A 24,267-nucleotide genomic window follows, 5' to 3' on the forward strand; every position below is an offset into this window, starting at 1 on the left:
TGTGTTCTATCTATTTTGAGTTATAGTCCCTGCATGGTCCTCCATAAACTCTACTGTTTTGACTTTCGATCCAATATGAATCTTTTACATTTCAAAAGATGACAAGCCTAATTTGTATATTATCTCAGGCTTTCTGAAATATTTTTTGGTTCTATCAACTTCTAGTATTATACCTCATCAGATAAACTAAGCAAAGTGGCTCATGTATGTGCAAATCACATATACACTATTAAGAAAGGAAAAGGACTTATATTTAACTACTAAATATGCAATCTAAAAGATCTACATATCATTTTAAGTGGAATCATATCTCTCAAAAACTAAAAGGGTAAAAAAAAATTATAGATGTTCTTTCACTGATGAGAGATGTATACTGATTATTTGGTCACAAATATTCTGGTTCTCCTTTCTAAGTGCAAAGAAATCTAGTTATAAAGACTTGCAATTAGCTACGTTAGTGAATTAGTTGCAGAAAACTGTTAACTCTGAACAGACTAAAATAGTAGAAAATAAAGTAACATCTATTAGACATTCACTACCATTTACATTCTCTCATTATAAGAAGTGTTAACACTAAGTATAATCATCTTCAGAATTATCAACAGCCTAATTTAAAACAGCTAATGCCTCGCAATTTATTTACTTTAGCATTCTGTCTACTATTTTTGTCTGTTCTGAGGTTAGGCATAGAAAACATATTAAGATAATAAAGCATAGCATTATCCCTTCAAAATTAGATACAACAGCCTTTTATGACAATGTATCTTCATCAACTGCTTGCTCTACTTCTGAATATATTTTGTGAATGTAGAATAAAAACACAGAAATCCTCCAAATTAGAATGGTACTTAAATAGTCTTTTTACCATTCACCATAGATCTTTAGGAAAAATCAAAATAAAAACCTCCACAATTCTTAAAAAGTAGTATCATTTTGTGCAAAAACCTTTCTTCTAAATTGATTGATTTTATGTTTTAAATCCTTAAAGATGTAAATCACTTTAAAATGCTTAAGAGAAATGTGTTTAAGTAGTATTTCTGTAGACATTTTAACAGTAGTAACTATACTTCAAAGAAGTATACTTCTCAAATGTGAGAAAAAATTTAAAAAATTCTGCCAAACTACCAACATTCCATAATTTAAATAGAGCCATGACTCTAATAATATTAGCATCTTAGAGTGAAAATCAACAATGTCTTCCCTATTTGAGAGAATCTCAGAAACAAACTAAAAAATCCTAGGCTTCTACTCTTTCTCATTGTGATTTTCTAATTAAATAATTACTTCTCAACCATGTACAGTTTTTTTTTTTGTTTTCCCAAAAATATTATAGTTCCTTTTAGTTAGCTGTTCATAGTTAATGGTTACCTCCTCCTCTTCCAGCCTCTTTAATGAATCACCAGCAAATTTAATATATTGTGTCATGAGGGTGACGAGAGCAGTATATCGGGTCCTTAGGTCCATGAACTGCAAATAATGAAATAAATAATAAAAACACAACCTCCAGTGGCTCTAAGTGAGTTTAATGAATGTTGATTAATAATTATAACATTAACTAGGCTTTGTGACAGTAAAATACACAACTGCCCAATAGTGGTAAGTAGGCAGGAATGAGCTTCTTACTGCTGTGCAAACCATACTACATGACAATTCTCTAAATGTAATTATGAAGTACATTTATAATTCTCTGTAATTAATACTTAATCTTGGAATAAAGCTTTCTGAAGGATTTTCTAGAACCCTTAATAAAATGTATTGTTTTAGGTAGAGAGTTTCTTTTTTGGGACAAGGAAAAAAGTTCTGGAAACGGGCAGTGGTCATGTTTGCAAAACACTGTGAATATACGGAGTGCCACTGAACTGCACACTTAAAAATGGTTAAAATGGTACATTTCCTATTATATGTATTCTACTACAATACAAATAGATAATTATAATTCTTTCAGTAGTGTTTCTCTCTTTTATGTCCCCTCCCTTCTTTCATGCTTTTACTACCTCTTGAATAATAAGATCTGCTGAGCTCTGCATTCTTCGGCGTTTCACTGGAGATTTTTGTTGTGAATCTACCATGGCCCGGTAGGTCATTGTTTGTAATTCATAGTCCTGTATAATGGAGTCAGTAAGACTAAATTATTTAAAGCAAAGCATTAACACTTCATTCTACAGTGACTCAGTGACTCGATACAGAGAAATGGAACCTAGTTTCACTGAGCAACATTACGAAATTACTGCAAAACTACACTTTTAGGAATCTATCTAATCCTGGAATGTTTCCAAGGTGGTAATAAAAATAAGAAACACTTAGGGTGATCAGAAGTTTCCTAGGTCTCTTTAGAAGTTCATGGGAACATTTAGTTACAATATGCTAGTTATATTCAGCCTCCCTTTCCTCTGGCTGGGCAATGGAAGAGTAGGTCTGATGGCTAAAGCCCAGGCATTGTCAACAGCTTCAAAACACATGGGAACTGTCTCCTAAGAAAGCCAAGCTCTTCCAGGGAATATTCTAGCAATAGTAAAGAAGAGAGAGACAGACAGAGAGAGAGAAAGAGAGAGACAGAACATACACAAACATGCACAAAATGATAAAAAACAAAAACAAAAACAAAAAAACAATTTCAGAGCTATGCATTTATTCCGGGGTGTCGTGTGTGATTGGGAGAAAATGAATGAACCCGAGGCTGGCATGTGCCTCACGTGTCACAAAGAATTATTAGGTAAGTGTCACAGGGTTCAAATGAAGATTCTCTATTTTTACTTTTTAACACAGTGAAATTATTTGCAGAGGCTTTTTTTTTCTTCAGTATTTTGCTGAATCACATACCTGAACATTGAACTTGATGCAAGTAACTGAATCTTCTTACCTTCACTGTAGTTGAGTACTGTTCTGCATATTTTTGACACTCATCCATTTTGCTCTGTTTCATTTCTATTTCGGACACCAGCATCTATAAACACATAGAGTTTAGAAGAAAGAGAACAAGGAACTCTATGCTATTTAACTACTAAAATGCTCAGGAACTAAGAAATAACCATACCCTTTAATAATAAAGCTCTTTAGTCCTTTGTACTTAGTATGTAGTGAGGCAAATTACAAACTTCTAGATTAAGCCACATAAGTGACCCAGCCTCAGGGGGCTTCCAAAGCAAAAATTACTAAACTCCCCAGGAATTATCCAAAAGTGGACTTGAAGGCCTTGCCCCCCCCCATTCCTGATCAAAGTGGAACTGGACACTATTGTCCCCTCAAGATGGAACAGAAATCTCAAAGAATTCAATTCTCTGTCAAACGTGGCTGTTTAATTTTCTACAGACACTAGCCATTTTTATTTTTTTAAGATACTGCAAAACTATTGTGGCCACCAAAGTGCCAAAGAGATTTCCATACTAATGATTAAATGACCATACTTATGAGTAAATGATTACATTTGAACACTGTCCCAACATGCTATTTTCTAATGCCTTATATTTTCAAAAATGACTTCCAAGAAATCAAAGTATATGATGGATGTAAGTTTGGACTATAGGATTTTAATGTTTATGATGTACTCCTTACCTTCCTCCAGATAGTTGCTGGATTTTTCTTTTAACAAGGTAAAGGAAGATAAGGGTCATGACTCACCAAATGCAGGCACAACCTTAGTATAAGGAACTGTTTTTACATACCTTCTGTTGATTCAACTGTGTGGCTAGAGTTTTACTATTTTCAGGCTGATTTTCCTGAATTTTTCTCTGGGTAGTTTCAACTTGCTGGATCCAATCATCTAAAGGGTGATAAGTATCTCTATAGTACTTCAGTGATTTGCCAATGCCTTCTAAGTCCCGTAACCTAAGAAAATAAAAACAAGATAGTCATAGTTTCCAACAGTATCCCTTAAGAGAGTGCAAGGTATAGTGAGACACACAACACACTAGGTACAACAATAGGGATAAGTGTAAATAATTCAAGGCCTATCTCCAAGGGACTCACTCCATACTGGCTTAGGTTGAATATAAACATTTTGTCCTGGGGTTGTACAACTTAGTAGTTCTGATTTTTCTAAGTTCAAGCCCAACAGACTAAAGCTAAAAATCAAGAAAATTGGAAACTTAACCATAATTATTATCAATTGGTGTATCTTAAATACCCAAAGCTTGCATCCAATGGCAGTTCTCTTTTGAAATAATGACAAAGTATTTCAATAGGTGGTTCAACATGGACTCAGAGAGCGCTTTCTAGGAAGTGTGAGAAAAAAAAAAAAAAACCTCAGTTTCTATGATTTTAAGACTACTACATTAAACATTTACTACATAACACATATTTTACAGAAATTAGGTAACATATATTTGGACATAATTTTACTTCTCAAGAATGGCCCTGTATTAAAAGCACTTTATTGGCATTAATATAAACATTACAATGAATGATAAAGGACAGGACTTGATTTCCTTTAAGATGAGCCCTAAAACCATCCCATTTGCTTTCACTTTTTTACTTCAGTCACTGGGTGAATGATTTCAACTTTCTTGTAACCTAAATTAAAATGAACATCAGGTCATTAGAATCGCTTTACACTTCTTAGGTGTAGATTGATTCATACAGCCCTCTCAAACACATGATCCATGTTCTTACTAAGTCTTGGCTATTTGAATATTGTACGTTGGTAATAACTCATAGAACTATATTTTTTTCCTTCAGAAAAGACAAGTAGATTTACTATACAAATGCCAGAATACATCAGCAGTTTTAACAAAACAGAGTTAAGGGGCTCCTGGGTGGCTCAGATGATTAAGCATCCAATTCTTGATTTTGGCTCAGGTCATAATCTCAGGGTTCATGAGTTTCAGCCCACATCGGTCTCTCTGCTGCCAGTATGGAGCTTGATTAGGATTCTCTCTCTCTCTTTCTCTCTCTCTCTCCCACTTTCTGCCACTGCCCTACTCTCCTTCTCTCACACTCTCTCTCTCAAAATAAACATTGAAAACATTTTTTATAAATTTTTTTTTTCGACGTTTATTTATTTTTGGGACAGAGAGAGACAGAGCATGAACGGGGGAGGGGCAGAGAGAGAGGGAGACACAGAATCGGAAACAGGCTCCAGGCTCTGAGCCATCAGCCCAGAGCCTGATGCGGGGCTCGAACTCACAGACCACGAGATCGTGACCTGGCTGAAGTCGGACGCTTAACCGACTGCGCCACCCAGGCGCCCCCGAAAACATTTTTTAATTAAAAGAGTTGAAAAACATTTATTTTGAAGTTAACTGTCTTGCTAAAGTCCACCAAAACAAAAAGAAATATAATTAGATAGAGCCCTTGCAATTAATCAAATTAACTATATATGGAAAGTAACTCTGTGAAATTAACTATATACGAAGTTTTAAAAAACCTAGTAACTTTAGATTTTACTAGAACACAAGGATAAACATTACATCTGTGCTGACACTGAACACAAGAGGATACTAACCTGTTGTCAATCTGAACGTGAATATTTTGCCACCTTTCAACTAATTGGTCTGCTTTTTCTTTGTGCCAGTCAAAATCAAGGTCCCGTTCTTTATAGGTTTTAAACATTTCATCACTGATGGCTTTAGCTTTCTGCAGCTCATCCTCTAATGCATGGAATACCTCTCTCTTTTCATCTACTTCAGACCTCCATTGCTAAAATACATTAATGGGTGAAAGTTATAAAAATGTGTCAACCACTCACTAGGCAAACACACTCTTTACCTAATTTTACAATTTATGTACAAATGACTGATATAAAATAAAATAAAGACTATCTTTCATAAACAAAAATAATATATTAGTTTGAACCATATGAAATTATCAATATCTGACTGCACTTTGATCTTTAAAAAAAGCAATTTTAGGGGCGCCTGGGTGGCGCAGTCGGTTGAGCGTCCGACTTCAGCCAGGTCACGATCTCGCGGTCCGTGAGTTCGAGCCCCGCGTCGGGCTCTGGGCTGATGGCTCAGAGCCTGGAGCCTGTTTCCGATTCTGTGTCTCCCTCTCTCTCTGCCCCTCCCCTGTTCATGCTCTGTCTCTCTCTGTCCCAAAAATAAATAAAAAACGTTGAAAAAAAAAATTTAAAAAAAAAAAAAAAAAGCAATTTTATAAAGTTCGGCCTAAAATAATTTGCATATCAATAAAACAAAATTAAGCAAGACTATTTCTTAAGTATCTACTAATCTCATTGGTTAAAAATGAATACTTGCATTAAAAATCAAAGAGACCATTTTTCACTCCTTTGCAATAATTTTATACTCATGCTTTATACATAGAAATATCAATACAGACGAGTACAATTACCTGTCTACTTCCCTTCTTGAATTAACTCCTCTACTTACATCCTTAATGTCTTAACTGCCTCTTTCAGCAAGAGAATCTACTAAAAATAATATAATTTTTAGCTTCAACTCCTTTTGCTCACATGAACTGATTATAAAAAGCTATTATCAAAAAGATGCAAATTTCAAATGAGAAAAACTATCCACAAACTAAAAATGACTCATTTATGCTAAGGTATGGCTATAGAGAGATATGAAATGAAATGAATATAAATATATTCAAATAAGTTATTTACTTAATGTTTGAAGATCCAGGTGCTGGAGAAATAAAGTATGACCTCATAAAAGAGCCAGAAATGAGACACATACCTTTAAGGTACTTATTAGATTCTCAATATTATTCTTGTCAGCTATAACTGCTTCCTCTTCACACAGTTTAGTTTCATAGAGTTTTACCAGGGCTTCTGCTGCTTGAGTGTTTTTCAACACCAAATTAACAGTTTTCAGTCTAAAAAAGAGAATGCAACAACAGCTTCCTATTAGTAAATGTTTATTTTCCAATAACACAGTCCTGATGCACCATAATGACGCACGATACAGCTGTTGTTCATCTTGCAGCACTGAGACATTTACTACGAGATCAACATTCAACTAACTCTCTTCTTAATGGAGGGTATGTGCTCTCATGCCCTGCCCTGCAAATGCTCTTTTGCAAGAGATTGCAACATAAGGTGGTCTTCTTTCAAACCTTATTTAGACCAAGCTCTAGAGGAAAAAATACTATGGGCTCCAACAGATGTGGGATTAAAACTATGGGCAAAATGTGGGAACACCTGTCCACATATGCTCTAATCTGAGGCACATTTCCTTTCAATATGAAGCATAATAAATCCATGGAAATATTTAGTACATTTGTTATTAAAACAAAAAAGGGAGTATTTACTTTAATAAAGATGAATGTTTTAAATGAACAGCATGTGTATATAGGACAGTTGTATGAAGCAAATTTTTAAAAAAATTTTTTTAATGTTTATTAATTTCTGAGACAGAGAGAGACAGAGCATGAGTCGGGGAGGGGCAGAGAGAGAGGGAGACACAGAATCCAAAACAGGCTTCAGGCTCTGAGCTGTCAGCACAGAGCCCAACGTGTAGCTCGAACTCACAAACCATGAGATCATGACCTGAGCCGAAGTCGGTCACTCAACTGACTGAGCCACCCAGGCACCCCATGAAGCAAATTTATATTAAGACAGTGGTTACAGGGGTGCCTGGGTGGCTCAGTAGGTTGGGTATCCAACTCTTGGTTTCTTCTCAGGTCATGACCTCACGGTTTTGTGGATTTGAGCCCAACACTGGGCTCTGTGCTGGCAGCATGGAGCCTGCTTGGGATTCTCTCTCTCCCCCTCTCTCTGCCCCTCCCCCACTCACACTCTCTCTCTCTCTCAAAATAAATTGTAAAAAAATAAAAATAAATAAAAAGACAGAGATTACATACTTATCTATGTAAGTGGAAGACATAGAATAGACTTGGTTCATGTTCTGAATGACCACACCGAGCTCAGACCGTAAGGTGGGCACTGATGCAGAGGTTGCTGCTTGACTGAAAAATTCTTCACATTTATTTGTGATTGTTCCCAAATCATCTTTAAGTCGCTCCAGCTCTTTCTTTAGTTTCTATAAAACAGAGAAAAAACATAGGTATTGGGCTGTCACTCCAGATGGGGCATCTTTCCTAAAACAGTTTAAAAACACACAATTTACATTATAATCACTGACTTAAAAAGCTACATATTCTTTACTTTTTCTTTATCATGGAAAGTAAGCCACAGCATTCAAGTCTCATAATCAGTAATTCCCTTACTGCCCATCTCCTTGGGCACAAATATCTAACTCCGTGCTTCTGCATTCAGCAGGTGGTCAATAAACATATGATGACTTTCACTATGACAAGTCCAGTAAGAGGGTACACATTTCTACATTTACCGGAGTCAAATATAGAACTGAATTACAGAATCCTGCTTCACAATAAGAAATAAACACATAATCAGATCTCACAACGTGACCAGTGGGCAAAGCTGAGCATATGAAGTCACCGGAGTTTGACAGCGAAGGTCACCGAGACAGTAATTTACCTTAAGTTAATTCTGTCCCAACACATTTACGAATCTCACCTCCTGCTCAGTGATTCTGAACACACTTTCATGCAAATCATCTCTTTCCAGTGGAGTGCGGATCTGTCTAATCAACCGATCTTCGCAACTCTCTAACCGAAGTCTAATGTTTCGAACTTCAGAGATGTACAGGTTATACACAGATTCCTCTTGCTCCTCTGTGAACGTAAATGTAACGTTTAGAAAACACCTTGTTTTTTGGGGCGCCTGGGTGGCGCAGTCGGTTAAGCGTCCGACTTCAGCCAGGTCACGATCTCGCGGTCCGTGAGTTCGAGCCCCGCGTCGGGCTCTGGGCTGATGGCTCAGAGCCTGGAGCCTGTTTCCGATTCTGTGTCTCCCTCTCTCTCTGCCCCTCCCCTGTTCATGCTCTGTCTCTCTCTGTCCCAAAAATAAATAAATGTTAAAAAAAAAAAAATTTAAAAAAAAAAAAAAAAAAAAAAGAAAACACCTTGTTTTCCATCTTCTGGATGCTGCTGTTCGTATCCTAATGTGGCAGTGTTACTACTACTGGGACATAGCTGGTAGAACCACTGTTACCAGGCATTCACCAAAATCCCACCCTAAAGATATAAATCTCGAAACAGTGACATCACAGTTTATGAACAGTTAATAATATTTCCCCAAAAGTGCCAATTTCTGATTTATTTTTTAATGTTTTATTTATTTTTGAAAGAGAGAGAGTGAGAGTACACAAGTGGGGAAGGGACAGAGAGAGAGGGAGACACAGAATCTGAAGCAGGCTCCAGGCTCCGAGCTGTCAGCACGGAGCTGATGCAGGGCTCAAACCCAAGAACTGTGAGATCATGACCTGAGTCAAAGTCAGATGCTTAACTGAATGAGCCACCCAGGTGCCCCGCCAATTTCTGATATGATGTCCAAGGAAAGTAAATATATTATGCTGTTTTATGATCACAAAAATGTGAATTATATTAGCTGCAGATTAATTTTTTAAATTAAAAATCCTTAAAAATGAAAGGTAGGTAAAGAATTTGTTAATGTTTTAAAAAAATTTTTAATAGATTACTAATAAATTCTTTTGTCTCTAGGTAATATCAAAAGATTTCAGAAAATATATATTTAACAAAAGTTAACTAGACACAACCTTTTCCTCTAACCCCTGTATAAAATCCAGTTTGGATTATGGGAACTCTCTGTACTTTCCTCTCAATTTTACTATGAATCTAAAACTGCTCCAAAAGATAAAGTCTTTAAAAAAAAAAATCCAGATGCGGTACATAGAAAAATGACTGAAACTAAAAGATCATTCGGAACATTGCATTACAAAATAGTGACAATACTGGAGGGTGCCTGGGTGGCTCAGTGTGTCAAGTGCCTGACGTTGGCTCAGGTCATGATCTCACGGCTTGTGGGTTCAACCGCCACGTTGGGCTCTGTGCTGACAGCTCAGAGTCCGGAGCCTGCTTTGGATTCTGTGTCTCCCTCTCTGCCCCTCCCCTGCTTGTGCCCTGTGTCTCTGTCTCTCTCAAAAATAAATAAAAATTTAAAAAATTTTTAAAAAAAAGAAAGGAAATGCTGAAAAGCAGATGTGTTAAGAATTCACCATTTGTCATATTATTTGGTTGGCATTTTTTAATTAGTTGATCATTTAGAAATAAATGAACCTCTCTTGTATCTTCCTACCACAAACATACTTTTAATTTCTATGTCTGATAGGTAGCACTGTGCCTGTCTATCATAGGTTGGGTAATATAACACTCCTAAGATCAGGATTCCCACTGACAGCAGAAAATAGCCTGATCTAAACACCTATGGAGGGAAAAAAAGATAAAGATTCCCATGCTTTACCTCTTTCTGCTGATTTAAGAAGTTCTTGATAATACTGCTTACATACATTAACCTCCTTTTCCAGTTGCGTTATATCTGAGCCTGAAAATATTTGGGATTCCTGGCTATCTTCCAGAAAGTCTTCAAAACGAGACTGCAGGTTACTCAGAACTTGTTGATGTTCACCAGGTAACATTGTCTTTATCTAAGGAAGACCAATGATCCATGTAATCAAGTGATTATGGTACTAAGAGCTAAATTTAAACAGGACAGTGCTTAAGTTAGGGTCTCCTGGTACACATCAGTTCATATTGATAGCCATAAATAGAAGAACCATTTGAAATTAATGTTATTCTTAATTAACATTTTTGAGTTTTAAAAGATGAGGAAAAACAAGATTATAAAACATCAAAAAATGAAATCAAATTATCCCATAAGTTCAAACACTATACCCTGTCTCCTTATCAAAATGTATTAAGCACTGAATGAAATGTGATCTCCAGATTTCCCCAATTCTTACAAAGTGCCTGTATACAGCAGGTATGTAACAAATAATCATTAAATGGATGAACATTAGCATGGATCTGCTGGGCTCCATCCTATCCTGTAACAAAAACAAAATTCCACCCCTCGTGCTAATGTGCCCCACATTTTTGGACAGATCAGGCTGATGTGTAGATTTATACTTACTGAAGCCACATTGCTAGCTCGAATTCTATCAATTTCATTGATGAGATAATGCCAGGACACTACACTCTTCATGTTTATGTGAGACTCATGCCAAAGAGTCAGGACATTCTGATACTGTTGCTCAATTCTGAAAAATATGAAAAACAAACAAACACTTAATTCTTTTCACTCCCTCTGAAAACATGCTACAATTTTTCTGTTTGTGAACTATCCCGTGTTTACTAGTTCTAGATCCTTCTGATCCTATGGGCCTTGACAAAGTATTGATTGTTTCTTCAACCTTCAGAGAGCCTCCAAACCCAGTTCTATGTGTTTAGTGAACCCATACACACCTGTTTGCAAAGTCAACTGCTTCTTTGTTTGGTGGAGGGACTGTGAAGCACACAGACGGGACCATAGCCTCATTCCCAGTGGGGCTGATGACCTTCCATTTCGCACGGTGAGAATTGTTGGCCAAAACACATTCATCATCTTTGTAAATGGTTATCTGGTTTTAAATGAAGAAAAGAATAACGCAATAAGGTCACTATCAACTAATCCTTTATCATACCCAATCTTGGGATTTTTTGTTTGTTTGTTTTTTGAGGTAGAAAACTCTACCACGAGAATAAGCAATATGACCTCATTTTTAAAATATTAAGAATAGGGGAGCCTGGGTGGCTCAGATGGTTAAGCATCTGACTCTTGATTTCAGCTCAGGTCACGATCTCACGGACCATGGGTTCAAGCCCCAAGTTGCACTCTGCACTGACAGCACGGAGCCTGCTTGGTATTCCCCTCTGCCCCTCCCCTGCTCACCCTCTCTCTCTCTCAAATAAATAAACTTTAAAATAAATTAAGAAATACAAGAATAATGCCAGAAATTGGTGTACTTCTACAATACCTCAATTTGTCTGTAGTCACAGATAGCTTTGATTGGAATAGAAGTTTTGAGTGGACAGTCAGGATTCCTCGGCTTCAGCTGAATTATTGTTTTTGCTCTCCCCATCAGGCTTGCTACTGTGCTTTTATACTGTAAAAGTTCTTCTTTCTCTTCCTAAGTAATACATAAGACAGATATTGAAAAATAAAAGACTTGTACTCTCTCTTCTTTTAGGGCTTTACACAAACAAAATTTCATCACAAAAGTCCCTGACACCTGGTTTAAACATTCAAGCCCTCCCCGCCCCCTCTGGCATCTCTCTTCCCTTGTCTTTATGAGATGTTTTTTTTTTTCCTCTTTAGCATTTACCACTATGCTACCTATATTTTACTCATTTATCATGTTTACTGCCTGCTCCCCCTCTCACACAGAAGCACCAGGAGTGTGGGGATTCTTGTCTCTTTTCTTCACTGCTCTATCTCCAGTACTTAAAATAGTGTCTACCATATACAAAGTGCTTACAGTTATTTGTGAAGTGCATGACTAAACACACACACACACACACACACACACACACACACACACCACTATCAAAACATGTATTTAAAATATGAAGGCAATCACATAAAAAACACTTTTGTTGTAATTGTTACCAAAACACAATAAAACTGAATGTTTAAATGCCTGATCAAATGAAATACCAACAGTACCAATAAAATATAAAGTTCTGCACACATAACAATATGATGAAATACTAATCTACTCCTGATTCACATGACTGATGAAATGCAAAGGTTCTTGCACCGGTACCATTGACTCCTGAACCAGGTCTTCCAGTTTGTGAATGCTGCTTGATCTGTCACAGCTGTACTTCCGCTGAATGGCGTCCTTGAGATTCTTCAAGTAATCAGTAGCTTCTTTGGCATCATTGAAAAACTATAAAAAGATGAAAACCGGCAGCTCAAGTTTATTCAATGCCAGTCAAGCACAGAGTTGTCAAGTCCAAGTACCAGAGCCCCGTGGACCCCTCATGAGTGCGAAGAGAATAAAATCACAAGACAACTTAATAGTCACATTCCTCCTTTACCCAAACAACCACTGTTGAATTTGGATGATTGTCAGTAAATGCTAAGTGTCTAAAGCTGATATCTGTATTGTGCTTTGGCACTATATTATTCTGGCTAAAGCTTTGTTTTACTTGAGGGTCCAAATAATTTATGAGTAGGAGTGAAATTCCAATATTTTACAATTCCTGAAGAATAAAAAAAAAAAAGAGCTCTTTGTAATGACTTTTTATAATGAAATATTTCCTTGTAAAAGGCATTTATAAAATAAAGATTTTCTGACATTTTAAAAGGCTTTTAAAGGATTTCCTCCTTAATACAATGCTTCAGTCTATCCTATAGGACATTTTTCCCATATATCCTACAAAGAAAATATTTCAGTTTCTTTCCCCTGCACATTACATACATGTCCTTAATAAATAGGGAGATGCTTTCTGTAAATCGGCCCAAATCACGCTGTGATCCCATTCACATACCTCGAAATACGCGGTGTTTTCCTTGACGTGCTGCTCCACACACTGGCACAGCTGTAAGACCCAGCTCCATTGTGTCTGCATTGCCGCTCGATAGGCCTTGAAGATAAAAATCACAGCCATTGTAACTGGCTGAAGGGGAATGACATATACATACGACAAAGCTTTTAAAGGATTAGAAACTCTGCTATCGAAATAGGTGATGAGATCATTTTAACAGAGCAAGACCTGAAAATTAGGGTAGTGAAATGTCCCTCTAATACAAGAGCTCTCACTTGCACAAAGCCAGTCCTAAAAATCTAAATCTAAATTTAAATTAAATCTAAAATAAATATTTAAAAATGCACATACAAATAGATGGTTCTGTAGTTTTCACTTGTTTTTGTTTCTAAAACTAGGCCAGCAGTTCTTGGGGTCAGGGGGGTGACTTACATATTTGTTTTTGCCAGAGAGGTTTGGGAAGAGTGAACAAGAGAGAGGGCAATCCTTTATTTCTGTAATTCTGGAACTATAATTATTATAGTACTAGGAATTTTTATTACAAATATTTTCACTTAAATTTTGAATATAAAGTGAATCTCTTGTGAGAGCAAAAAGGTAACAGAACACCTACTTCATAAAGAAAACATAAAACACCCTTTCATATTTAAGATGCAATTCACAGACTTCCAGAAGAGGGCGATCTAGATACTTTAATGACTCTTAAGTAAGCCTGTCACGCTTCCCCTCCTGGAAAAAGTTATTTCTGCTGAGCTATGCTCAGGCAGGCTTTCTGAACGGAATATACAGTGTAGGAATGGAAATCTGGCAACATATCACAGTCATATTACCTGCACCCTCAAATTAAGCTACTTTGAGCAAATTGGCTGTAAAAGACATATCATTGTGAGTTGTTAGATTATTAGTTTATTTTTTCACATAACATATGAAGAAGTGTTGATAATTAACTAAATATTACCCATGTGCCCACAAGACATTGGATAGGCCAAAAGAATCATAAAGATGACTCAAGCTTAATTTTATCCCTCAAGAAATTTTTAATTAGATTAGCATTTCTACATAAAAGTAATCAGGTTCACATTCACATTATCCAATCCCATTAAAATTCTTAGCCTGTAATCATATTTCCTAACAGTTTCATCTCTACCTTGAAGAATACTCTATTTTTAGTTTAGTATCATACAAAAGTATATCCAAATCCTTCGTTATTCTAAAGAGCTTTCCCTAGTGCTCCCCACTACTCTTCTAGCTCTTCAACTGGCTCTTTAATTGGCATTTCATCTGCATGCAAGACTCTAATTTTTTTGTTTTTAATGTTTGTTTATTTATTTATTTTTGAGAGAAAGAGAGCACAAACAGGGAAAAAGGAGAGAGATAGAGGGAAGCACGGAATTTGAAGCAGGCTCTGAGCTGTCAGCATAGAGCCCAACGCGGAGCTCGAACCCACAAACTGTGAGATCATGACCTGAGCCGAAGTCAGACGCTTAACTGACTGAGCCACCCAGGTGCCCTAAGACTCCATTTTTCTATGAAGCAGGTCAAATATAACATTCCCGAAACTTCCTATTGAGGCCTAAAATTTCACTAATCTTTTGTTTTGTGGCAATTTCAGTGAACAAAGACTATCAGATTCCTCTCCTCACCTGTGAGAGTTCGAAGCATGTCACATTTTAAGCACAGCTCCATTTTTTCCCTCTGGCAATATACCGCATTTGTCCATGTTTGATGCATGTCTCTCTTATATAACACCCCTTTACTTTTAGAAAGTCACTAACTCTAACTAGTACATATTAGGACTAAAAAGTAAACACACTACCACTACTGCACGGGAAACCTGATAAATCCCACACCACTTCTCCATTTCTGGATGTGAAATGTGTGCACTATGCCATGTGGCTTTGACAGACTGTTGTTCCAATATACCTCACAAAACTAGATTGTGAATAAAATTGTTAAGTTAAATAATAATTGTAAATACTTCCTGGGAACATATGTAACCAGAGCTGTACTAAGTAGTAAGAGTACATTATTTGCCTCATCTTACTACAATGCTATGGGTTAGAGTATAGCCCCCATTTTGGATAGGTGGCTAAGTCTGGTTACATGGCTTGCACAATACCACAGTATGAGGGAGGAATAAAAAAAGAGCCTTCATATTTACTATAATACATCCCTTTAGCCATGGGAGTTGACAAAGGTACCTTATTCTAAGTGACAGGTGAGTAACACAGAAAAAGCAAGAGAGCTAAAGGCAAGAAGCACTATGATTTGTCAGAAAAATTATTTTTAAGTCACGTTGTATTAAAAGTTTGATAGTTTGTATTTCTGAATTTATCAGCAATAAAAGAATCTAAAGAGTGACTATCAAATGTCAATATTCGACCATGACCATTACGCTTCCTGACTTACCTCAATTGTCAGTCTGGCTGGGTGATTTTCCGAAAGTAGCTGCTCTGCTATCTCCTGAACTGATTTAATATTTTCTTCCTTTTGATCAAGTTCTCTCATTAATTCCTAATTTAACAAAGAATGAAGAAGTGAGGTTAGAAAAAGATCTACACCTGATATACAACCTTGGCATTCAATGACAAAGGCCATACTCACAGCATGGTAATCTTTTTTCCGAGCTATGTTGTTATTTCTTTCACTCCAGTCATAGGCAACTTCCTCCTCTTCTTTTTCATTCAACCAAATAAGTTCATTAGTTGCACGAGTTACAAAATTATGGAGTGTATCAAGGTGCCGTTCCTGATTCCTGGATGTATTCTTCGTAAGAAAAATCATTGTTAAGAATCATGTCTTTGCCAAATAGAGATAAGGGAAACAGAAAGTAAAAACAAAACAAAACAAAACAAAACAACACAACTTACCAGGAGTTTTGCATACTGACTCTCTAATCGGTGTAACTTTTCTGCATAAGTTAGTTTAAGAGGTGCCGTCATTTGGATCTATAACATGGGATAAAAAGACATCAAGCTTAGGGATCCTAAGGAATTCTGACTCATACTCACTGTATCTATTATTTTGTTATAGGCTCTTTATATAAAAAAAAAAAGAGCAAAGCAATAGCTAACTAAAATGAAATATATACAGATTTTAAATTCATATACCTCACTGATTTTAGCTTCTTTAAGGCTAGATTCAAATTCTTCAATAGCTCGGTGAACATTTTTATGATTCTCTAAATGGCTTTCAACACTTGGCAAATCTGATCCCCATTCAGTGCGGTCCAGCTGCACCTTTAAACAGAAAGATACTAGATTTAAAAAAAGAAACTAAGAGCAATAAAGACTAAAGACTAAAACTTTCAGGTAAACATTTTTTTACCTGCATCTCATCAACCCAATTCAAAAGATCTTGAACAAATTTCATGTTGATTTCCTCTTCTGTTAAATTCTGATCCAGCAAAGAAGACTTTAGAAGGGGCTTTCGGATCTGCATCAATTTCAGAGTTTGTAATGAATTGGCCTCTACTCCTGAACTGAAACTTGGAACTAATCCTCCTGATGGGAAACCAGGTGTATAAGCTGGAGTGACAGATGGAGTCAGACGGGAAGTCAGACCTGATGACAGGCCTGATGTCACACTAGAAGGGGTCAGGGAAGGCGTTAAACCCTGGGTCAGCCCTGAGTTCAGACTGGGGTTTAAGGTCTGTGCAAATCCTGAGTTTAAACTTTGAGTAATTCCCGATATCATGAGTTTTGTCTGTTCTGTCATCAGCATGCGCCCTTTGCTGTACACCGAGGAACATTCATTCCTTAAGGCCATAATTTCATCGCGGAGTTTTGCAACCCTGGAAAGAACATCAGAAGACATAAACTATAACGCAAAAGGCATTTTTCACAAAGTGTGAACTCTAATGCCAACTATGGACATTAGTCAGTTAACAGTAATGTATCAATTACTGGCTCATCAATTATAACAACAGAATCACACTAATTCAAGATATTACTAATTGGGAAAGGTGTGTATAAAGGGGCATAAGGAAACTCTGTATTTTCCAATCAATTTTTCTGTAAACCTGAACTGCTCCAAAAAATAGTCTATTTAAAAAAAAATCATGGGGCACCTGGGTGGCTCAGTCGGTTAAAAGTCTGACTTGCTTTTGGCTCAGGTCATGATCTCACAGTCTTCAGATTGAGCCCTGAGACAGGCTCCACGCTGGGTGTGGAACCTGCTTAAAAATCTCTCTCACTCTCTCCCTTTGCCCCTCTCCCCACTTGCACGTGCTCACTCTCTCTCTCTCAAAAAAAAAAAAAAAAAAGTCCTTATAATCATACTGACAAAATTTGGCATCACAATGTTTTTCACTGAATTTGTGCAATAAGCACTTTCCATATTATCACATAGTCTTTCTAGTGAACATAATTACTGCACTACAATGTCATCATTCTATTATTTGACATGTAGGATATTTCCAAATTTTGTTATTATAAAAGATTTCTGGCATGAACAAAAACTTTTTTCTTTATTTATTTATATATTTTCTATATTTAAAATTATTACAAATTCCTAGAAGTGAAATTACTGGGTCAAAGCATCATTTACAATTTTTGCTTAATATGTATCTCATATATATATATATATATATATATATATATATATTATATATAACATATACAGTCTATAACCTGAAAGGGTTCCATTCCCTACCCCTAAACCCACTTCTCAGAGACACAGAATTTTATACATTTTTTTTCAACATTTTGTTATAAATATTTTCATGATAGGATAAATCGATAACTTAAAAAATCAGTTATAAAGGATACTTTCTTATATTTTCCCTTTTTCAAATGTCATACAACTATTTTAACCGTAAGTATATTACTGCAGTATTCCATATTGTATGTGCTATAAAGTATTTTTCTATTACTTATCTTTGAAAAACAAATACCTATTTAACATCTCAAAATACATCTGAATTAAGGCAACACACATTTTCAACTGAAAAGAGCATAAGAAATGTATTTCATAAAACTGCCACATTCTGCATTCCCATCACAAGTGCCCATGAAGTGATTACACAAAAGGATAAGGTATGGGTATGTAGCAATCTTACCTCTGTACCAACTGATCTGCCTGGTAGTATTTTCCATCAATAAGAATCTGTACATCGATTACATGCTGGCGTAAAAGGTTCTCACATTCAAGTATATACCCGGCAATTTCTGCTTCATTCTGAAACTGTACTCCTGATTCTAATCTTTTAGAATCCTGTATTTTAAAAGAACTCAATATTAATTCTATGAAACAAGTTTCCAAACTAGCCTCAAATATGAAACTCAAAATACTGGAATGCAAAGCTACTTATTAGGTCTTCTCTGTTTTCCCTTTTGGTTCAAAAATATGCTTTCTCTTTGCTCACTCTTCCTCAAGAGAGCAAACAGTGATCACAATCTTTAACAAACTTTAAGTTTCAGTAGAAGACAATACCAAGAATCAAATAAGTGTTACACAAAAATTATATTTCATCCAAAGGTACAGACCCCTCCACCATAATCCCAATGGCTCCTAAAATTAACTTACAGACTGGAGAGCGTTTCGGGCAAGTATCAGTTTGTCTTCACAGATGACACTGTCCCTTTGAACTCGGTTGGCAATCTGCTGCAACATTTCCAACCTACAAGAAGGGACAAAATAAATTAAAGCCTTGCACTTTGAAGTACAGAGTTTACCGCCCCTGAAAAATAATTCCCCACCAAAAGCAAAACACAATCCTACAACGATGATTCCATACCTGTGTCCATCAAAGGATTCATTGCCGAAGCTAATGCAGGAGTTGATCAGAGTTGGACCACAATTAACCGAGAGAAAGTTTTCATTTGAATCAAGACTGGTTCGAGTGCTAGTAGTGTTACTAAACACAGAATCACTGCTACGGTAGCTGTAACTACTACTGTGCATTTTTGTTCCTGAAACGATGTTCTTTCTTTGACCATTAAAAGTAGACTAAAAAGTAGAAGGTCTGCTGAAAGCTCTACTTCTAACGGTGAAAACCACAGCTAAATGTTACAGCTTTAATAGCTCCTTAAATACGCTCCAACTTGCATATTCAACATACAGCAAATAATGTGCTGGTAACCATTCAAAAGAATCTCGCCTAAAGCCATGCGTTTGCTAGCTGAGGTTTGCCTTTTGTAGCCTGCATGAAAACTCTACAAGTATGGACAAGGCAGGCTCATCAGGGCGTCACTGAAAAATATTTGCCAAATATTTTCATCAAGAGTCATCCAGTTGCAGTCACCTAAAAAACAACTCAGGTGCCTCTCACTGAAGCCCAGGTAGAATTGTAAAGGTTATTCAGGCAATACCAATCACCAGCTTAAAAATACAAATATTCAATCACAGCCGGACTTTTGTAAAGGGCCAGGTCTGTCTCTCCTGGCTAAAAGCTGGTACTTATAAGCACATGTAAACAAGTGAGTTTGATGAGAAACAAAGTACATTTCCATTTTAACCTCTATGTCATTTGTTTATTAGATTAAATTAACTGGAAAATTATCCATTTGCCTTTTTTCACATGATGTGCTCTCAAGAACGTTACTTAATCTTACTACTGTTACTTTATATTTTTAAAAGCCAAAGCAGTATGGAAGCCTGGGTGGCTCAGTTATTAAACTTCAGACTTCGGCTCAGGTCACAATCTCACGGTTTGTGGGTTCGAACCCCGTGTCATGCTGACAGTGTGGAGCCTGCTTGGGATTCTCTCCCTCTCTGTCTCTCTGTGCCTCCCTGACTCATGCTTTCTCTCTCTCAAAATAAATGAATAAACTTTAAAAAAAAAGAAAAGAAAAAGAAAGAAAGAAAGACAGAAAGAAAGCACGAAAGAAAGAAAGAAATAATGCCAAAGCACTAAAGTAGAAAAATATCAATGCAATGCTTGCAAATTCAACTTGTCTGTGCTTGTTTTTCCTTTCTATAGGTTACTACATGGCAAAAGAACATTGGTTACTTCTCATTTACCTTTTACACACTCTCACTGCACATGGTTATTACTTGCAGTTAATAGTTAATGCCAAAAAACTTGCATCAAGAAAAATGAAGGCGTTTATCCAACCAAGCTCCTAGAGTATTTTCATATACCCAACACTACAAAGCAAAACTGTTGTTTCTCCTCTCTAAAGGTAGCTATTTTTCTTTTCAGATGGCAAGAAAGGGGAAATTTGAGAGTATCATATCAAATATAGTTAGTAAGCAGAAAAGCTTGAAATAATAACAGCAGCATTAGCATTTATTAAGCAATTATTATGTGCCAGGAAATTAACTGATCATTTCATATGCATGACCTCATCACATACTTATAAGCACCAAATGTGGTAGGTACTATTACATCCTGTTTACAAATAAGGAAACTGAGGCTTAGAGAGGTTAATGAACTTGTCTAAGATTACACAGCTTGCAAGTTAAGCTAAAAATCTAATCCAGGATTGACTAGCTCCTGGACCTTGAACTCAACCACTGCATTAAAATCCGGTTACTATTCTGACAACTAAAAATCTACTCCATTATCCTTTCTGAGACATACTTTTCCATTACTTCTGATGATTAGTTTAGTGTATAATTTTAATCACCCACAATTATCTCCTCCATAAAAGGTTCACCCTGGGTATTTCAAGCTTATTTTGGATCTAGATCCAGTTATGCAGATAGAATATTATACTTTAACAGAAGTGTAATCAGTATTTTCATAAATGACTGACACGTTAGCCTTGCTCTCATATCTTCAAGGCATTATTCTTTCCTATTTCAACAACATGGGAGTCATGTGTGGAACACAAAGAACTTGAGTACACTAGGCGCTCCCTGTGTCCCAGGCAATGCATTAAGCACTGGCAACACAAAAGACAGCAAAACCAAGTCTGTCTCCACATTCCTGGGGCTCATAACTGTGAACAGGCAGCCCTGACTCAAACGATCACAGAAATAAATATAAAATTACAACTGTGATATGAAAGAACAATACATGTAAATATGAGAGTTATAACCAAGACATCTGAACCAGCGTGGGAGACCACAGGAAGTTTCGTGAGGAAGTAACACTGGAGCCGGGATCTGAGATTGATCAGGAGTGAAGAGAGACATGGAGGATGAAAGAGACTTCCCTGCCAAAGGAACAGATGGTGCAAAGATCCTGTGTATGGAGGAGGGCGGGACTTGGCACATCAAGGCTCCTGAGAGGCAGCCAGTGTGGCCACAGGGTAGGGAGCAAGAAGGGTGTGGAGTGAGAAGGCCAGAGAGGTGCACCGGACCACACAGGCCTATACTGTGAGGGTCAGCCCCTACGGAGCTCCCTTCCCCAATGCCATACATAGGACAGGCTGTGAGGGAAGTACTATGATGGAGGCAAATCCACTCAACAAATATCTCCTAAGGACTAAGCAGTGCTTTCCCAGGCACTGGGAGAGAGAGAATGGGAGAGAGAGAATGATAAAGAGTCAGTGATGATTTCATGGAATAACTGCGTTTGTGGGAGTAGGAATTTGAACCAGCATATCCTGAGTGTTCTCTAGAGGCCACTTCGCTGCCCTTTAAATGGAGACAGACTCGAGTCTGGCTTCCATTGCCCCACGGAAGGATGGCCTTGGCAAAATTATAATAAAAAACGAAGTAAATTAACTGTTGACCTGCATGGGTCCAGGCCCTGATGACTTAAATATATGGGAAATGCCCACAGGTAATTTAGATTATTAGAGGAGACTTCACACACCAACCCAGCCTAGCATGTCCTATTTGAACATTACTTAACTGATTTACTCTTCACATCTCTTGAATGAGTTTCTGGATAAGAAAATGGGAGAATCAGAAAGACTAAGTGACTTATCCAAGGTCATGCAGCAAAGGAAATGAAAAATATAAATGTTGGTCCTAGGCCTGTATGGCTCCAAAACTTAAGTTCTTCCTATGAGAACAAAGAGACACCTCCCCGTGCCCAACTTGATACCCATGGCAGAAAACATCCCCAGGCCTACCTTTCTACTTCTGGTCGAAGTGCCTTCTCTCTCTCGAGCATGGCAATAATGAGTTTCCCCCACTCTTTTTCTATGTCATTTGGATGATAACCTTGAAGTAGTTTGATGCGTCCAAATTCTATCCAAATCTTGAGAAAACAAAAAAATGTAGTATGAAGCAAGGATGAAAAAAAAAAAAAAAAAAAAAAAAAAAAGATTTATGCTTGACAATACAAAGGAAATTCCTACTTACCTCTAATAATTTATATAGGCGTTTAATTTTTGATTTTTCTGTCTCCTTTGGTGGAATTTCTGTTTCTTTAAACTGTAAATACTGATTATAAAGTGCCTAGAATGAAAGGGAAAATAAATGAAGGCCCAAACTTCAAAGACCTATTTTCATTACCACACAGTGTACCACTTCAAATCTCACTTACTATGCTATATGCATTCAGTGAAATTGCTTTATAAAACTGACACTCAAGGACAATACTGATTCCCAGCTAGTTGGTGACTAGGTTGCAGAACGCAAGATTTGACAAGGGTGTAATTACTGATGTGCGTCGTGATTTAACATGTGCCATGCAGGGATCTGGATAATAATAAGCCATGGCAGAGTTTAATATGGTTCTAACTAAAAATCTCTCATCATACAAACAAGAAAACATATCTTTTAAAAGAGTCACTTTCCAAATGCTGCCCTTTAGCTTTCGGTTTTTAGAAAAATAATCTGATGCAATTCCCAAAAGGAAAAAAAATGTTCTCTTCTGTATTATGGATCTATCCTTGAAAACAGAATTCTTATCATATAGATAGGGCTAAATCTTGATTCCAGTGTCCTAGTAAAATGACCCCATGCTCCATTATAGTACTTTAACTTGTTGGCCAAGTTAAACAGATCTTTTAATAAACAAACATAGATGTTATTTGTTGCAGCTATTATTATAGAAGTTTCAACTACATAATTCAATTATCTACTTTGTAGATACTAATTTGAAAATATCTTAAATATAATATTAAAAAGGACCTTCATAAAAATTATATAGATAAAACATATCCACATTAATAAGTATATACAAATTATTTCATTTTCATTCATGTTGTTTTTCTAAAAAAATTCCGTATAAATCTTCAGGCAGGATTTCTGAAGGATTCCATTCAACGTTTTACTGGTTAATGAAATTACTGGTATTTCCCCATGATGTTTTCGTCTATGTATCATGTGCTGTCCTAGGCACCAGCAAATAATCTGTGTAGCCACTCAAATTTCTTCCAAAACCTTAAGAATTTGCATTAATCAGAAGCCAATACAAATTTACCCAAGTGTCTGGACAATAGGAACCCACTTGGAAATAAGCTGAACCTCAAATCTGCAAATTGCTTTGAACTCAAAATGCAATGTTTCAGGACACCCACTAGAAAATAAGCTCGGGATGCCATTATGTTATGTGCTAACCACCATTCCTGGTAGATGTGGTGAAAGAAGGGGGACATCTTTCTGGCCCTGAGAAGTTTTGCATCCACAAAGGGAGACATCACACAAACAACTTCAGGACACTTAAAAAGCATCATATCAACACATGCCAAGTAACTTCATGCCAAGGACAAACTCCCCATGGCAATGTGAATAAAAACTGTTCCACAGATGTTCTGTACGGATGCATGAACACGATGAATAATTTTAACAGGACCCACCCTGGGTTATTACAGTTTTTGCAATTCCAGTTTGATCAAAAAACAAAGCCTATAATTCAAGGAATTAAGACTTTATTGTTAATATTCACGTTATCCGTTTCTTAAAATAAAGCAGATTACTTTGTTATTACAAATCCAAATATACAAAATGAGATGATACTCATCAGTAATTTTACATATCTATAATTCTTTTATATTTCTAGGGTGTCTTTGCCTCAAAGAGTTGGACCTGTTTTTAGGTAGCAGCAAATGTCTTACAAAATGGAAGTCAGGTATGTGTTTCTCATTTCATGGTGAAATAGAGTATGTGCTTCTT

General features: G+C 36.6%; 1 protein-coding gene across 14 annotated transcripts in view; it reads right to left on the reverse strand.

Annotated features, from left to right (window-relative positions):
- The window catches only part of DST (dystonin), a 494,969-nt gene that overhangs the window by 155,468 nt on the left and 315,234 nt on the right, over positions 1 to 24,267 (reverse strand). For 11 of the 14 annotated variants that reach the window (XM_030315745.1, XM_032593190.1, XM_032593189.1 and 8 more), the window contains 23 exons: positions 22,510 to 22,605; positions 22,278 to 22,405; positions 18,835 to 18,928; positions 18,368 to 18,522; positions 16,636 to 17,101; positions 16,419 to 16,547; positions 16,179 to 16,256; positions 15,913 to 16,074; positions 15,718 to 15,822; positions 13,312 to 13,407; positions 12,582 to 12,707; positions 11,793 to 11,945; positions 11,242 to 11,396; positions 10,910 to 11,036; positions 10,241 to 10,424; positions 8,435 to 8,592; positions 7,759 to 7,937; positions 6,633 to 6,771; positions 5,441 to 5,634; positions 3,663 to 3,825; positions 2,861 to 2,944; positions 1,995 to 2,102; positions 1,369 to 1,467 (listed from right to left, as the gene is read on the reverse strand). In XM_030315745.1, coding sequence (XP_030171605.1) covers positions 1,369 to 1,467; positions 1,995 to 2,102; positions 2,861 to 2,944; positions 3,663 to 3,825; positions 5,441 to 5,634; positions 6,633 to 6,771; positions 7,759 to 7,937; positions 8,435 to 8,592; positions 10,241 to 10,424; positions 10,910 to 11,036; positions 11,242 to 11,396; positions 11,793 to 11,945; positions 12,582 to 12,707; positions 13,312 to 13,407; positions 15,718 to 15,822; positions 15,913 to 16,074; positions 16,179 to 16,256; positions 16,419 to 16,547; positions 16,636 to 17,101; positions 18,368 to 18,522; positions 18,835 to 18,928; positions 22,278 to 22,405; positions 22,510 to 22,605 — 3,378 coding nt within the window. Of the gene's footprint in view, positions 1 to 1,368; positions 1,468 to 1,994; positions 2,103 to 2,860; positions 2,945 to 3,662; positions 3,826 to 5,440; positions 5,635 to 6,632; positions 6,772 to 7,758; positions 7,938 to 8,434; positions 8,593 to 10,240; positions 10,425 to 10,909; positions 11,037 to 11,241; positions 11,397 to 11,792; positions 11,946 to 12,581; positions 12,708 to 13,311; positions 13,408 to 15,717; positions 15,823 to 15,912; positions 16,075 to 16,178; positions 16,257 to 16,418; positions 16,548 to 16,635; positions 17,102 to 18,367; positions 18,523 to 18,834; positions 18,929 to 19,045; positions 19,419 to 22,277; positions 22,406 to 22,509; positions 22,606 to 24,267 lie in introns of those variants that run through there. The other 3 variants (XM_030315749.2, XM_030315743.2, XM_030315750.2) reach the window with 2 other exon arrangements.

Source organism: Lynx canadensis, chromosome B2, assembly GCF_007474595.2.
Source record: "Lynx canadensis isolate LIC74 chromosome B2, mLynCan4.pri.v2, whole genome shotgun sequence".
NCBI lineage: Eukaryota > Metazoa > Chordata > Mammalia > Carnivora > Felidae > Lynx > Lynx canadensis.